This window comes from Rhinolophus ferrumequinum, chromosome 5 (genome assembly GCF_004115265.2).
Source record: "Rhinolophus ferrumequinum isolate MPI-CBG mRhiFer1 chromosome 5, mRhiFer1_v1.p, whole genome shotgun sequence".
In the NCBI taxonomy this organism is placed as follows: Eukaryota; Metazoa; Chordata; class Mammalia; order Chiroptera; family Rhinolophidae; genus Rhinolophus; species Rhinolophus ferrumequinum.
This window is the reverse complement of record NC_046288.1, coordinates 59,541,816-59,559,835: the sequence shown is the minus strand read 5'-3', so window position 1 is coordinate 59,559,835 and position 18,020 is coordinate 59,541,816. Positions and strand designations below refer to the sequence as shown.

General features: G+C 34.9%; 1 protein-coding gene across 1 annotated transcript in view; it reads right to left on the bottom strand.

The window, feature by feature from the left end:
• The window catches only part of ENPEP (glutamyl aminopeptidase), a 93,848-nt gene that overhangs the window by 29,376 nt on the left and 46,452 nt on the right, over positions 1 to 18,020 (bottom strand). The window contains exons 9-11 of the mRNA XM_033106457.1: positions 14,209 to 14,274; positions 13,926 to 14,077; positions 4,752 to 4,831 (exon numbers count right to left, since the gene is read on the bottom strand). Coding sequence (XP_032962348.1) covers positions 4,752 to 4,831; positions 13,926 to 14,077; positions 14,209 to 14,274 — 298 coding nt within the window. The remainder of the gene's footprint in view (positions 1 to 4,751; positions 4,832 to 13,925; positions 14,078 to 14,208; positions 14,275 to 18,020) is intronic.

The window sequence follows — 18,020 nt, the reverse complement described above, 5'->3', positions numbered from 1 at the left end:
TGAAAACGGAAATTTAATGGTCACATTATACTCTTATAAATTGCTTTGTTTTGCTTCTTGCTAATTTTATACACCTCTAAATGCAATAATTAAACTCCCTTGTTAATGCAACATATAAGGCTATCAGCTTGATGACATCTCTAAAATAATCGATCTACCTGAACTCTTTCTTTACCCTTATTAAGTAAACTCTCTTCCTGGGAAGAGAAAATCTAATTAGCTGACATGGTTCACCTTGGTCAGTATTTTTTTATTTGTGTAAATTAACAAATTATCATTCTTATAGCTTTGGTTTATGTGAATGAATACCCCAAGACTTGGTTGATCAGGGTTGACTTGATGAAACTGAGCTTCTGAACCTGCAAAACTGAATCCAATAATTGAATCCATAATGATACAATCAAAATTTAACATTCCATGAGTCTCAGATTGAAAGAATGAAAAAAGTTTCTTACTCTCTCTTTGTTAAATTATTTATTTTAAACGTATAATTTAAAAATATATTTCCATCATTATTTTGATATGAAATACTCAAATATAACTACTATCAAATTTTAGCAATATCCTATTAATATGGTAGTCAGAATTTGGCTATCTAAACCATCCAGAATGGATCCTCAAATCTGAGAGTTAGTAACAAAGCCATCACGAAGTCCATACCCTTTCCTATGCCCTAGACCCTCTCCTAGACCCTATGTGTTTAGGAATGCTTATTTTAAAATATTATGTGTTAACAAGATTGGCTATACGATATCATGTGTTAATCTTCAATTCTTCTAAATGTTACAAAGCAGCAGATTAAAAACAAAAAGGTGGTATACTACTAAAGTTAGATGCACTGACAATAGCTAAAATAGTAGCTGATACTAAAGACAGAGGCATAATTAAAGTATGCACAGATAACGTCTAAAAGCACAGCAGTGGGAGGGGGGCAGCAAGCAAGACTTCATTAAGCAACGACTTACTAAACTCTTAGTAAATCTTGGGATGTGCACAGCATCTTACTGGGAATAGAATGGGCAGGGGATGAGGAGTACATTGTGTAGTTTGTATCTTCAAGAAACTTATAATTTATTTAAAAAAGAAAAGGCAGAGAATATTAAAGCTTAAACAACAATGATGGTGTTTAAAATATAAAGTAATAATACTAGGAATAAGGATGAATGAAAGTGACAGCAGAAAATATATTACAGATGGCAAGAGGACAGGTTTTTCGGGGCAAGTTAGAATCGGCAGTGATAAAGTTCCTCTTCCTTTGCTGCAAATTACATGTTTAACGTTTTTAACATTTAAAATATTATGTACAATACAAATGTAAATAAAAGACCTTGGTGGGGAAGTCCCACCAGTGCCTGGGAAATTTCTAACTGATGAATCATCAAAGAAACCAAGAGGAGAGAGGTAAGGCTGGTAACCTGAGCTCACTGCCCATTCTGTACACTCAGGACTTGATCATCATCTCTGCTCTGAGCTGAGAGCTGAAGATGTCCCCAAACAGGAAACAGGAACTTAGTGCATCGCCTAAGAATGGAGCGGGCACTTTGAAGCAGGAAGGGATGTCTAGTTTGCTTCTGGCTAAGTGACCAGTCATGATTCTGACGTTTCAGATAAAAATAAGTCTGTCATCAAAGCTCTACGGACCTTAAAGCTCATTCATTCAATAAACAATTACTAGGTACTTGCAGGAGATAGAGAACAATCACCACCACAACAAAAATAAAACTCCATTTCCTCAAGGAATATCCTATGGGGAGGGGAGAGGCAGATCAGTCAATAGTTTCAGCAAAAAAAAAAAAAAAGTGTTAACTGTAATGACAGAGAGATGAAGAGTTCTGTGAGAGTCCTCAGCTCTCTCACTTGCATACCAGCATACTCTGTCCAGTGCACAATTCCTGTCTATGCTTGGTGAAGCTTATCACACATTTAAACTCTACTTTTAGCCCCCCAAACTCTAAACCTAGATGTCTTTTGCTTTAGTAACTTTTCCTGAATCCCCAAATTTGGCCCAGTGCTTCTCCAATGAGTTCCCTTGGACATTACCAGACGAGGCATTTATGACAGTATTATATTTGCCTGCTGACCCGTCAGCATCCTCCCTAGACAGTAAGTGTCACAGGACAAGGATTGTGTTTTTTTCCTCTCAGTATCATCTCCATTCCTTTCCCTGTGTCTGCTGCATAAGTTAGTTCTCAATAAACACTTGCTTTGGAAGAACTGATTAACTTTTTAATTAATTAGGGATTAAATTTATTATTCAAATATTCTATCTAATATATACGTAATACATGTAAGGAAAAATGTTTATTGTTGCTAACTCTTAAAATTTATTTTATGAAGCACCTGAGTAATTTTTAGTTATCTAGAAAATTCACTTATATGGAAAGCTTACTCCATGAAAATGCTGGGTAAATTGTGTTGGTGTAGACCAGGGCTGTCCAAACTGCGGCCCGCAGGCCAACTGCGGCCCATGATCCATTGTTAATTGGCCTGCAGCAAGTTCCAAAAACATATTTAGTTTACTTAAATAAACCAGGTGAGGCAATACGTACTTCACCTCGAGTGAGTGGCCCGGCTGTTTGTGTATTTTACCGCATACGGCCCTTGGTGAAAAACATTGAAAAAAGTTTGGACACCCCTGGTGTAGATGAAACATTCATGCTTTTCAATTTGTGAACAGCAAATCAAGCAGTTTCCAAGACATTCCTCCAACCCTCAATTAACCATTGGTGACCAATGGGGAAAATATGTAGCAATAATTAAACCAAATCAACTGAAAACCTCCCAATGGAATCCTAGCCTATCACACCTTTTATCAGTGCTATTACAGATTCTTAAAGGTGTCTTTTTTCTGTCTTCTCCATTTTCCTTTGGCAAATGTGCTTATGAATAAGAAAATGGTCAGAAGACAGGTCAGAAAAGATAAAGCATGGTACTCAAATACAATATAATCATATAAAATACAAAGACAAAAAGGCATTGGCTTGGGAATTCTGGAAGAATTAAGGAGAATTGTTGATCACAACAATTAAAGTAATTGTTAGTATAAATGATCAAGAGAAAGTTTTGTTGTGAAACTAATAAAAAGGGGTCTTACCTTGACAATACCAAAGCTGGTAGAGATTATATAAAAGTAAAAAATTACAAAAAGTTTGTCATGAAAGTAAAACACCCCAAAGGTAAAAAAGAAAACCCCTCCAGAATCCACACAAAAACTTGCACAAAAATGTTTATAGCAGCATTATTCATAATATCCAAAAGGTAGAAACAATCCAAAAGCCCAACAGCTGATTAACAGATAATCAAAAAGTAGCAGATCAATATGACATGAATATAATTTGGCAATAAAAAGGAATAAAATAATGACACATGCTACATGATGGATGTACATCGAAGACATTATGCTAAAAGAAGCCAGTCACAAAATACTACATATATTGTTCCTTTTATATGAAATGTCCAGAGTAGGCAAATCTATACAGACAGAAAGTAGAGGAGTGGTTGCTTAGGGCTAGGGGTATGGGAAGATAGAGAGGTTAACAGCTAAAGATTATGGAATTGAGGTAATTAAAATGCTCTTCAATTGACTGTGTTGATGGTTCCACATATCTGTGAATATAATAAAAACCACTGGATTCATAATAAAAACCACTTCAAGTAGGTGAATTGCATATCATGTGAATCGTATCTCAATAAAGCTGTTTAAAAAAATAATTACTGGCGCTAGGGTAAAACTTTACTTGCTAAGGAAAATATTACCTAATTATATTTTTTAGAGTATTTGCAGGAACAAATAGGCATATGTAAATAAAGGATAGGAGCCACAGGTGAAAGTTATTCTGAAACCAAGTCCTCATGAGATGGGGTGAAGAAGAGTCTCATTTATCTTAGATAAGAAATGCTTTTTGAACACAAAACAATGGTAAAATGTATAAAAAGCAGGATTCTTCTGGGATAAGTGCTAAAACATGCCTTATTTATTATTATTTTTTCAATGATTTGGAGCAGAGAATATATGATCAGTTCTCCTTGTTTTTTATATAACTAAAATTTTTCAAGAAAGAAAAAGACAAATCAATGGTGATAGAATACAGAAATATATTTGAAATCAGCTTAAGTAAGATGAGTTTAACACAGGTAAATGCAAAGTAATTCATTTAGGGAGATGGATGGATAGGTGGGTGGATGTAGATATAGATAGTGCCTTGAGCTACCGGTGACAAATTACAACTTAGAAAAGATAATTTGGAGTAGGTAAAGAGTCTAATATGCTGATTCGGGAAAATGATAGGTATAATTTAATGACAATATTTAAAACGTCAGGCTTGTCACATAACATTTTAAGAAATTCAATGGCTTACTAATCTAATATAAAGAAAAAAAGGAAAGGAAGAAGGGAGGAATGAAAGAAGGAAAGAAGGAAGGGAGGGAAGGAGGGAGGGAGGGAGGAAGAGAGGAAGGAAAGGAAGAAAATTTATAGATTGATCCGCCAATGGTTGGGTACATGACCCTTCGCCTTTGGATATGGGTATTTATTATTGTGTCAGTCTTGGTAAATCATTAAAAAGAATATCTCAAGGTAGAAAAATTTCATTGTTGTAGATAAGGATTTGTACTCAATAAATTGTTTAAGAGATGTCTTTTAGCTGAAATTTGCATCATAGGTTCCAATTTGCTGTTATTTCTTTACATGTATATTAACTTAATGTGGTATGTTAATCCAAAGAAGAAATAAATCAATTGATAATATTTACCTCCTGTTTCTGACCTACTGTAGAATGTAATGGTTGACGTATCACCTTCAGTCCATTTAACTGGAATATTCCATGTGTAACTAAAGGTTTTTAAAAAGAAAAATTTAACTTTCATTACTGAAAAATAAAAACACATCCAAAGTAAAATTAATTTTAAAAGCAGTAGGCAATCAAATTTTTCTCATAAGTGATCATCCAGTGTATAGTATACAATTGATACAGTTAATATAATACTCTTTAGTGATGAAGATAGGCCATGTAACTGCTTTCAATTTCTATAAATCTTTAAAATTTGGAACTTTGTATCAAAAAGTTAGCTGAGGATGAAAAAGATTATTTCAATAAAATGCCTTGAGGCTTCGGAACAAAGATATTGCATAAGAGGGTGCCAAAAAAATGTATACACATTTTAAGAAAGGAAAGCTGTATTGAAATTGTAATACTCAATATATGCCGATAACAAAAGATGAATACAAGTCACGTTTGACTTCTGCAATTACAAGAGGTGCTCAAAGTGGTTACCATCAGCGTCCAGACACTTCTGATTATGACGAACTACTGTTTGAGCAGCGTTGACCAAAGTGTCAACTTGTATACACTTTTTGGCACCCCCAGTATAACACATTGTATAATAATATTGAGCATTTCCACACATACTTGCACATATAGTACTAATATGCTACAGTTTCTGTCAATGAACACAAAGCATTTTTAGAATTCAGAAGATAATCTTAAAATGCTGTAAAGGAAACAACACATTTTATATACTGTAATGAAATTACACCATCATCATCATCTCTTAAAGTTTCTCATGCTCTTTAAATATCTCCTATTTAGAATCATGTGAACTGAGGTACTGCAAAGGAAATATCTTCAGGCAATCTTATTTCCAGGGGTTTTAGTGTTTTCTTTAGCTACTTACTTTTTTTTATGGAGCAGGGAGGGGAGGATACAATATATATTTAACATTTTAGTCTTGAAATCTCATAATAGAGGTCTTACATGTCTTTTTAATTGTTCGTTCTCATATCATCTCCTATCAGTCAGAAAACACAGGACATCTAGAGAGAAGGAGAATCTGTTTTGGGGTTTGGGTTTCAACTCAAGGTTGGCCTTGTTTTTCTTCCCCTGCGATTGTTCAAGTCCCTAATAGAGAATGGGGGAATGATAGTTCCCCTTTTTAAGGTATAATACAATTTATGTAATTCAGAGAGAATATATTTTGCATGAGATGTGATATAATTTCAATATAGTTTATAAAATGTGTTATTTCCTTCTACATGAAAGAAGTAATGCTTTGTTTTATAACTACTGAAATGTTTTATAATAGAATTGAGTTGTTACTAGCTCTCTTGGAGGATTTTATTGCAGTGGAATGTTTTTTTGGCTAGAAGTTTCATAGAACTAGTACATAAATTGTCCTGGGTCCTATAGCAGACATTGACAGTGCTCCACCCTATCCCCTTGAGTCTCTTGATCATTTTTGTACACCCCAGAATCCCCTGTGCTTTCCCTGCTAATAGCCAGCACCTGGGTCTGTCCATCAGAGGACTGCCCTCTGGCTGCCTGCAAGGAAAGCTAGAAGTTCCTGAGAATTTACATTCATAGATGCAGTCCTTTGCTAGTGATGGATGAGCATGAGCATCTTCCTTGTTTCATCTGTCAGGACCACTCTGAAGTTCAGTGCCCAGACACCATCTTCTGCAGGACCTGCTTGATACTGCACCCTAGGTACTTGATTTCCCCACTTCCCTTTCTCCTACCAGTCTTCCCAGAAACACTTCTTAATGAGTCACTTTTCCTTTAAAGATCACCTCAGGATTTGCTTTTGCTTTTAGGGAAGACAACATAACAGCGATCCCTTGTAGCTTCTCAACAGACAAAGAAGCATTTTTTAAAGTCACATCCTATCTACGTGCTTCATTTTTTCACTGTTCTGCTGACTTGGTGCTGCACATAGACTAACATTTCATTCCTTCTTGCCTTTCCCCAATGCCAACCTGACCTATTTAACAGAGCACGCAGTGTCTGGATGCCCTATGTGCACAGTCAGGATTTCACATTTCGACTATCCCCTCTAAAACATGGTCTCTGCAACTACAGTGGGCCTAAAAGTGGGCATAAGTTATACTATTAAGGTCATGTAAAAAAATATTGCTTTGAAGTCTGTAACAGTATCATTAAGACAAAAAGGATAGAGGGTTAAGGCTATATAATTTTATAGTTTTGGAATCACTTACAGGATCTAATCTAATTGAAGCCGAGTAAAATAATAAATTTGAGAATACAAGATGCCAAGAAATGAAAATAACATAAATGAAATGATGGAGTTTCCTCTTTGTTATCTAAAATTCAGGAGTATCCACTTTCGTTTTTAAAAGGTGTAATTCACTTTTTTCTTTATATCTAGCAATAGAACAGACTCTGGCAGTATTCAACATGACCAATCTAATTTTCATCAAGGACACTGACTTTGATTAACCCAAGGTAACACACCTACTCCCTTTCTTCCTCCTGTTTACATTGAGTAAACTGTTGAAGACATGTAAGTTCCCCCGATAGAGAGTTCCCCCTGATGGAGATGTGAAACTGGCCCATTTCAAAGAGATGGTTGAGCCCCTAAGGTTAAAACTGTAACTTATACACACACACACACACACACACACACACACACACGTGTATACATGTGGGCCACTTGAATTATGAAAAGTTCTTGATCAGTAAGAATTCCCTAATCTTGGAATATTTAAGCAGTGAGGAAAGGGAGGAGGCCATTCAGTTTATAGTAGAAATTATCCGAGCACATTGTCTATTAGGTAGGAATGTATCTCACCAGAGAGCAGGTGGACTCTAGAGTGGGAGAAAGGACTCATTAGTGTCTGAGGGTATGAAGGCATATATTATAATCTAATTTTTCAATCAAAAGAAAAATAAGGAAGGATGACTCTTGATATAATGTTTTTTTTTTGCTTATTTGCTCAGGAACTACTACTGATTTTTAGCAAGTGTTCTCAACAGGGAAGCACATGTTTTCTAGGTTTATTTCCCTATGCACATACAGCTTTATTTTTTTTTTAATAGAACAAGCAGATTGACTTCATGATAAATGATCACTAAAAGTCACGCATCTATATGAATTTAAATAAAACAAAAACAGTATCTGAAGGTAGAAACTAAAGAAAATATTAGAGAAAATTATTAATGTTAATATAGTTCCATGTTCTAAATCTTGATGAACATAATTTAAAGATTTATTATGACTGATGATATATTGAGTTCATTTGGCAATACAATTTTTTGTTTGTTGGGAGAGAAATCCATAACCAAGGAGCAGTTTTAAAAATTCCTCCAGTTTAAAAGTAGTGTTGGGTGTCTTTGGCTCAATAAATCAGTGGGTACATATGACAAAAGGGAGCAATTACTGTTATGCTTTTGCAACGGAAGTTTGTTTCTCAGGAGATAAATATTCTTTTTAATTTTAATATCCAAAGCCTATTAAATAGCGGTATTAAATATGGCCAATCTAATTTACTAGAACATAAAATAGTAATTATAAATTATCAAACAAACATTTCATAGTTAACAGGACAATCACAGAAATTATTATGTTGATTTTTATAACTGAATTATCACCTGATAACAAGTCACCTCTATGTTTCAATTCATTCCTATATTATGAAGGAAAGAGTGAAAAACAAAAGTTGTCGCCATTATAATCTTGGTTTCCACAATAAAGATAAAGAAGTATATATAGACACTCCCCGCCGACTGATCTCATTTGGTCTAGGAACTCAAATTTTCCTTTGTTCTGGCGTGAACTATTAATTTTCAGAAGTTGGATTACAGCAAAATATCCAGTTTCTCTGAATGTCCTTTATTTTGGGACAGCTGACTGTCTGAGAATTCAAGAGGTGTGGCTGGTAAACGGTGAGCACCACTGGCTTTCTTGATAATTCTCCTGTTCAGGTACCAACCAGTATCTTAGAAGTAGCTCATTTAATAATTCTCAGTGCTTTTCATTCTCTGAGGCCTTGGACAGAAAGCATTTTGTCAATTTGAATTTTTGTAAATACCTGAGTATGCTGTCAGTGTGCCTTATTTCCCAAAGTCCTGAATTGGAAGTCAGAAAACAGCTTCTGTTACCGAAGGGAGTGTATATCACAAAGTGGGTCTATAAAGATCTTTCATTTCTCTAGAAATATGGCTATGAACACTATAGAACAATATTCTAACAGGAGATTGTTTTCTGTAAATTCATCCGATTCAATTCCCTGAACATTGTTTATTCTTTAACTAGAAATTTTAGCTCGGCCTAATCTTGGGACTATCAGCCACACCCCTCCAGCCATGACCCTCTCCTAGTGCCGCCTGATCGCTCCATCATCTCTAACATGGTCACTTTCTACAGCATCGTCCTAACTGGTCTCCCTGTCCCACTCCTGCCCCTCTGATCTGTTCTTCATAGTGCAGCCAGAGGAGGACTTCGAAAAACATGAGCATGATCCTGCCAATTCTCTCCTTAAAGTCCTTGAATTTGTACATCATTGTTCAAAATCTTTAACATGGTCTGCATGCCAGGCCTCTGCCTTCCTCTCCAACTTCATCTCACACCACTTTTCCTAGTGCCCCTCTGCTGCCCAGTTTCTTGGAGCCAGACTACCTGTGTTCAAATCAAAGCTCCATCACATGCTTGCTGTGTAACCTTGAATAAGTTACTTAATCATTTTCTGCCTCCATTTCCCCATCTGTTATAATAAAACACTCTAAAGTGCTTTAAATAGTGCCAGCTACTTAGTACATGCTCAACAAGTATTGCATATTATACGTATACCGCCCTTTTTTAACTCCGGAGCCCTCATACGTCTTGTAGTTTCTGTTTTGAATATCCCTGATGATCAAAATTCTACACTAGTTTACTCACCTTAAATATCACTTCCTCAAGAAAGAAAGTCCTCTGTAACCCTCCCTGCCACACTGTACCTCCTGGCCAACCCATTAACTCAGGCTCAGCCTATCAGTGGACACATATGACAGGAGAGAACAATTTACTGTGAGATTTCCAAATGGAAGCTTGTTTCGTAAGAGAGAAATACTTTTAAATTTTAATATCTAAAGACTCCAGCAGTATTAAATTTGGCCAATCTAATTTGCTAGAACATAAAACAGTAACTAACTATAAAGAACGCAGATCATAGTTATTAAATGAAACACTTTCTGGGACATCTTCTTCACACCCTGTAATTCTCCTTCCTCGTGTTATCCTAATTGCTACTGAATAATTGATCTGTGATGATTTATATATGTGACTATAAAATAAAGTCAATGAGACTATTAACACATAGATTTCATTGGAAATCAGGCAGTGGAGATTAGACGCTGCCTTGAGTGGGGGGAGTGCATGAAAAATTCTCTCTATTCAAACTGTGTTAAGTTGGAAGAAGGGACAATAAAAATTAACATGGTGAAATTGGAATGATGTTCATGGGACCAGTGGGACCAGTGCCACGTGATGTTGTTCCCATGTAGCCAGTGTCCAGTCTAGGAGGGAGCTCAGCTGGGTAATGCAGGGCTAGGGTGGTACCCCCAAAGGGGTACACCCAGGGGCTGGACATCCTGAGATCCTGATTTGTTCTTTTCCGTTGGAAGTGGTTGGCACTCCAGAAACGTATATAAAAATAGTCATTTAGTTATACAGAAGTAGATGTAGTATTAAGACTTTTGTACAAGTTGACCTTATACAAGCGTGATAAGTTTTGAAACTATCAGCTATGTCAACATGTTTTGTCAGTTTTTGCAATATTTGAAATGTGTTAAAAAAATCTGAGAAAATGACATATTTAATTTGTAATTTTAACTGAACTTCTTAGAATATCTTAATTCAGTAGTTGTGTTTGAATGTCTAGAATAGTCTGATTTTATAGTTAAAGCTTTGATTCTTAATATGTTGAAAATGCCCAAGAAATTTATTTATGAATTTTAATTTGTTAAATTCAAAAAACTGTACAGGAAAGTTTTATGAAAAATAGATTTATACGTCTGTGTCTTTAGGTGTTTGTATTTTGAAATTATAAATGGATTTTAATAAAATTTTAAGTAGTTATGTTCAAAAGTTTCTCATAAACGACATATGCAAGAGAATTTGATTGAGTTTGTAATTGCTGTTGAAATGCTCAGGAGAATTTCATTTGTGCAATTAGTAAATAAAAACAGCCTTAATCAAAAACTATGGTGATGGAAGGAGAACCGACTCTGGTTGGTGAACACACAATGGGATTTATAGATGATGTAATACAGAATTGTACACCTGAAATCTATGTTACTTTACTAAAAATTGTCACCCCAATAAACTTTAATTAAAAAAAAAGAAAGAAGATTAAAAAAAAAAACCCTAAAGAAACTGCTATTGAAAAGCCACCTTCCACAGGCCAGCACCCCCTTTTAAATGCTACTGGTTTTAGTTCTTCTGATGTCTAGCTCTGTAACTCTAAATACCTCTATTTTTTAAAAATAGTGTTTATTAACTCGTCTGTGAGAGAGGGTGATTTAGTTACACTACTTCTCCAGTCCCCATTTAACAGTCAAAATGTAATAAAGTAAAATTATTATTGTTAGACTTTCTATAGGTCACAATTGTTCCTTTAAAAAATATATTCATACTGCTATTTTTGTTTCATAAATGTTAGTATTGCTACATTCTCCTAACTCTAAAAGAAGGATATCCTATGGAATGCTGGTAATTAACCGGCTTTGGGAAGGGAACATAGTATTTGCTGATTTCCATTAACTCACATCATGACCAATTTCAAGCTACCAGATGACGTCACAGGGTTAGGATTAGAGCCAGCTCTAGCACATGACAGAATTAGTATTCCAACACTTTCTTCCACTTGTTCTCCCTCTGCTAGCTCCTTTCTTCTGTCAGCTATTTTTTTTCTTGTTACAAGGTTGACTGCTTATATTTGCATTCTCTTTTTGCCACAATAACAATTTTTTTTGTATTTGTTATCCACTGGTTGATTATAAAAATTAAAGGCCAATAAATAACATTTATGAAATTATTCTATATACAGATTGTTGGCCAAGAAGTGTGTTGGAGATATATTTCCTTCTCTATGCTCTGATTTCACGGCCTCTGAGTCACTTAAGTAAAATTTCCCCCTACCATCCTAACATAAGGGTCAAATGGACTCCTTATACTTATTCTTTATCAATGGCATAAAGTCATTTTACTTGCTTCATATTTTTTAATCACAATTTTTGCATATAGCCTTTAGTTTTTCAAATTTTCTTTAGAGTTGATCAAACCGATGGGCCTTCACCAAGTCCTCAAGTTTTTCCATCCTCCCAATCACTCTTTCTTGGAGCTCACCTACCTTAGCCCCAGTCATCTGCTCTTATTCTCAGAGCTCTGAGCCCACTGGATCACTGTCAGCCTGCATTTCCTTTCATGGCTTTTCTAGGTTGGATTCACTGTTTCCTGGATCCCATCTCTTCTTCTCTTTTTTTGATTTATTTGTATTTTTCTCTCCTTCCTGCAACACCCCTGGAGTGCTGCATGGAAAGCATTTTCTGAGGCTGCATGTTTAAAAATGTCTTTTCTGTGTTTTTGCATTTGGTTTAGTTTCACTGGATAGTGAATGAGAGGTTGAAAATATTTTTTGCTTCAACACTTTAGATGATTGCTCTTTTTTTCTTCTTGTATTCAGGATTGCTGTGGAAGAGACTAATGCCACACTAACTCAGGTATCCCCGTTTTCTGAAATTTCATGAGAACATAGCTAGATACGATTTTTGTTTTTTCCATTTGTACTGTGTACTCAGTGGGGCCTTTTCATCAGAACCCATGTGTCCTTTATTATTTCTTTGGTATCATTTTCTCCTCAAGTTTCTCTGTTTTCTTTTTCTGCCAGACTTCTATTAGTTGGGTGCTGGACTCTCCATATTTATCTTGTTTCATATTTGCCAGTTTTATGTGTGTTTGCTTTATATTTTTAGAGAATTCCCCCAATTTATTTCTCATTGATCTATCAATATTTTTTACAACCAACATTTAATCTTCCAGAGATCTTTTTGTGTTCTCAGTTTGTCCTTTCAAAGACATTCTGCTCTTAGTTAATAGGTATAATAGCTTTTTTGATCTCTGAATATATTTCATATATTTATTTTCTATTTCCTCAATTATGTTTTGTATAGAGACAAGTGTTTTGTTTCTTCCTGTGGGACTTTACCTTTTATAAAAGCTTTTAGGTTTTTTTCATGTGTTTTGTGATCCTTGATTGTCCATTCATATTTAAGAAAGAAAGACTAAGTTGATTATTCTTGGTGTCTTGTATGTAATCCCTCTACTGTTGAGAAGAGAGGTATATTTTTTGAACAGGAAGTCTGACTGGAAGCTCTGTGTATGTCTAAAGGGAGCTGGTAGCTTTACCCATCCAGCCAGCAAATGCCATATGAGGAAAGCTTTACTCTGGGCATCCCAACCAAAGGGAAATTCTTAGCTCTCCTCAACCGTTTGAGTCAATTTCTTTAGTAGAAAAAAAAAAGCCCTCTGGATTTTTGCCTTGGGTCATTATCAGACTTCTGAGAACTCTGCACAGAGGAAAGGATGGCAGTAAATGAAGGAAAAGTAGAGAGTAGAGAGGGAAGTCTGAATAGAACAACGTCCTGAGTCTAGACTTCAAATTAATTCTCTTATTTTCAGCCTTACTTCTCATTCTCGCCCTCCACTTTTCATGTTGACAGTGAGCCCAGAGCCTGCCAAGGCATAGGGAAGATCAGCTTTCACTTCTACTGCAAGTCCCTTTTTCTTGGCTGCATCTTCCTCAGTTTATTTTTTGTCAGTATTTCTCCTTCTGCTTTACCTCTTCTAGAATTCTATGATATGTACAGCCCTTTCCCTTAATTTTCTTTACTTTCATGAGTTTATTTCTTTTGGCACCTCTATTCCTTTATTCAATGATTTCTGGGAAGAATAGAACTTAGATGCATGTGCTCAGTCCACCATTTTGAACCTGGAGACCACTGAGCTATTTTTGAATGCCTTTGTTTCCCTATAGACACAATGCTTTTATATTATCACCCATCAATTACATACTAAAGAGCAAGATCTAAACAAATGGCCAGTATCTCCATCAATTTTCTGCTTTTCTCTTGAAATGCATTACAGATCCTTACCCAAGAACTGAAGGTGGTTGAGAAGCATCAGCTCTTGAATCCAACAGAAAGCGTTTCTGTGTGATGTGTCTCCCATCTGTCACATTAAGTACAGGATACCCCATCTGTTTGGTCCAGGTGTCCATTACTTCTGTCACTGGTAGATTACTTGCCTAAGATTTAAAAAACATGGAGAATAAACAAATAAGGGGGAAATAAAAGCACAACTGATCAGATAAAGAAATAACTGATAAATAATTTGTTAATCAGACAAAGAAATATTTGGGAATATATTCTTCCTTACCTCTTCAAGTGCTTTCCAAAACTCTGAAGTTTTTGCATTCATAAATTTGTATTTTTCCAAGTAAATCTGTATGTGAAAGATAACAAGTATTTTAAGAGTCAATGTGTGCTTTTCTCATAGTTTCACAACATGAGATAAACCCCTTGACATATTTCACTCTAATGCATAATGTAGCAAGTATATTTAGAATGCAAATCAAATGGTACACTATAAGCAAAACATCCTTTAACAATAAAAACATTGTACAAATAATAATTTATTTGTAAAGCATAAGGAATATTTTTTCTTATTACTGAGATTTTTTTTTTTTTTGGTCTAATGGAATTGTGAACAAGACAGAGAAAGAATTTAGTATTTTCTGGACAAGCAATATAAGATACTTAAGGGGAGTCAGGTGTTCAGCAAACAGTCAACAGACCATAATATTTTTGATCCACTATGAAGAGGGATCAATAATTCTGTGATCTTTACCTGTCCACTGATGGCTGCATCCTTTACCTTTATTTATAGTGGTGTTTTCTCATCTTAGACCCTAGATGACCCCATCACACACAAATGATTGAGGTGATATGCAAAGACAAAACAAGTGAGCGTGGCTCTAAGCCAGGGCTCTGCTAACTTTTTCTATAGAAAGCTATAAAGTCAAGATTTTAAGCATTGTGGGCCATATAATTTCTGTCACAACTACTCAACTCTGCCTCCTTAGCAGAAAAACAGCCATAAATAATATGTAAATGAACGAGCATGACTGTTTTCCAATAAATCCTTATTTATTCACACTGATATTTTAATTCCATTAACTTTCATGTATCATGAAATATTCTTCTTTAGGATTTTTCAGCCATTTAAAAATTTAGAAATGATTTTGTTTGTGGACATTACAGAAATGAGTGATGGGCCAGATTTAGACCCCTGCTCTAAAGAAATGAATAATAATAATAATAATAATTGGGGAAATTATTCACTTTAAAGAATGTCTTCACTCTTCAAATATTTTTAAAATACAAAATTTTAACTATAAGTTTTCCCCTTTTGACAATTGTGTTCACAAAATCTCTCTATATATGAATTTTCAGATATAATGCAATATATCTTTAGAGAAAAATCCCAGTCTTCTATCTAGAGTTGTTCCATTTAAAATGTGGAAGTCTTTGATAGAAATAGAAGCTTCTTAAGTATTCTTTGAGGCTTCAAAGAAAATAACAAGTGATTGACTTTGTACATATCATTTTTCACTCTAAATTGCTATAATTTTCAGGAGGTGCTATACCCAAGTCACATTATCTTCTAAATTCCTCTTCTTTTCAGGTATATAGAGATAAAACAATATTAGCAGGACTGCTCCAGGAAGCCTGAATGAGGGCTGAGGCCAGTTTGGAATGCTGCCTTCAAATCTGTTGTTTTGATTAGTTCACCACTCAGCACTGCCACTGGAGAGCAGGCAAAGGAAGGGAGAAGAAATGAAAGGCACATACACTGTCAATTTCAGGTATCATTCTAGACTTTGTACAAATCATTCATTCTTTCTTAATAAAATAATTGGTTACTTGAAATAGTAATTATAACTATAGCTACTTTTTAATGACAATTTCTAGTGAACAGTAGCTTCTTAAAATTAATTTAGAGGAGTTTATTAGTATTAATATATTCACAATGTCTTAAGCTTAGAAATGAGCAATCTTGAACTGGAAGGGACCTTAAATATTATTTAATATAACTCTCACATTTTTGGGGGGTAAAGGAAATTGGTTCATAGAGAGGTGAAAAGATGTGCCTGAGATTATTTTGAACAGAATTCTGTGGGGTTTCCATCAATATTGTTATTGTTTTTTAAATTGCATTTTCTTGCTTCTCCTGAGCTAGAGGCTAAATGGACATTAATATAAACAGTATATTAAAAGGTTCTCATTTCATTTTGTCTAAATTAGTACTTCTGAATATTCTAGATTAAGAAATTTCCTTCTTCACCTTGAATAATCACAACTTCTGTCAAAATTTCATGATGACCTAGGTCACCCAATAATAGTCCCTCATTAGTTGGTATTGTTTGAGCACAAAAGGAAAGGAACAATGTTTCTATTACTAGTATTGCAGGAAGGGAAAGGATATTTTCCAGCTCAGCCATTCCTGTTTTATCAGGGATATTACTGATGCTAGGAGAAAAAGAAAGTTTGAATGTATTTCTCATCTTCTATTTCATAACCATATATTTTATGAATGGCCTATTATTTGTCATGCTTTGTTATGTAAGAGCACAGCCTTAAAGATTTTCCAGTTGATGGTTTTGCTCTTATTTCCCCTCACTCTGTACCTTTGCTGTCTGAGATTGGGCTTGGGGAAAGGTAATGAGCATGAAAGAGAACAGACAGCTGGCCATCCTCAGCTTAGCTAACCACATAACCACACCAGGTTAGCTAATGAAGAGTCACTTTGAAAGTTAGTATTTACAAGAGAAAGAGCTTGAACACTGTCACGGATTATGATGATAATTCAAGAAGGGATTCTGTTCGGATACTTGAACTAAGTGAAAGAATGTTCTAATTGATTTGAGAGCTTATTGAGTGTAGCCTATATTGATCATGTACTATTTTCAGATATTAGCTACTGTTTGAAAATTAAAGAAAAAGAGTTAATATTTCAGTGAGGTTTTTTTTGTTTTCTTTGTTTGTTTGTTTTTTTGGCACATTCATTTCATACCACTATAATGGTATGAAAGAGTAATATCTACTCTTTCTACTTCAGCTTCTAACACTATCTATATTCACAGTTAGGAAGGAAGACAATTTTAACTTGAGAAATATTAGTTTTAGACAGGACTGGGTTATTAATTAATTATACCACAGATACTGGACTAAAGGAAATGCAAGAATATTATTGAATTATTAGAATAGGTATTCACTTTTAAAGACTCTTTTGGTACTTCTCTAAAAAAGTTACTATGTAAAATCATATAATTTGAAGTCAGCTTTGAAGATTCCAAGAATGTGTTATTCATTAGTTTGAAGAATGAAAACTATGCAAATGGAATTTTAACTCAATTTTTAAAAAGGAATTATACATTTATTTCTATATCCTATATTATTTATTGTAGACTTTTCACTCATTCATTCAAGAAACATTTTTTTTGGATCTTCTAACATGTGTAACATTCTACTAGGCACTGGAGTATCTGCAAAGATATGGAAGATATAGTTTCTCACAAAAGCTACTTACAGTGAGAGAAGATATGATGAAATTTGAGTTTGAAGCTGATAGAAAACAAGATATTGTAATGTACACATACGAACAAGCACATAGCTCCTCCCTTTCCCCCTAATGTCCACACAGAATATTTTGTTAATGGATAAAAGCAGGAAAAGGTAGTGATGTACTTACTCCCTGAATATTTCCTAAATCACGGTTTTATTTCTTATTTTAATAGTCACCTAGGAAAATTAGTATTGGGTAGAAGGGACTATTTCCCTTTTGGGTAGTATAAAAAAACGCCACATAAGACCTGGCGGTAGTGAGAGTCAGGAATGATGGATAGGCACTGTCCAGGGAAATCACTGCACCGATAGTCTCTGAGAAGGTTGGCAAGGGTACTGCTCTGACTTGTGTACCTCTTTAGGGGTTGCACGCCATCAGCACAATTCTGCGTAACTACCTGGGATGTCAGAGTAGGAGGGATGGAGAAGGAAGGCAAAAAATAGGAAGACAGTTTCATCTCTAGGCTGCAACAGGAACAACCTGCAGACAGGATAGTTAGGGACACATACCTACTTTGATAATATAAGACCCCGAGAGAATTGGCTTACAGTCTGCTAGAAGAA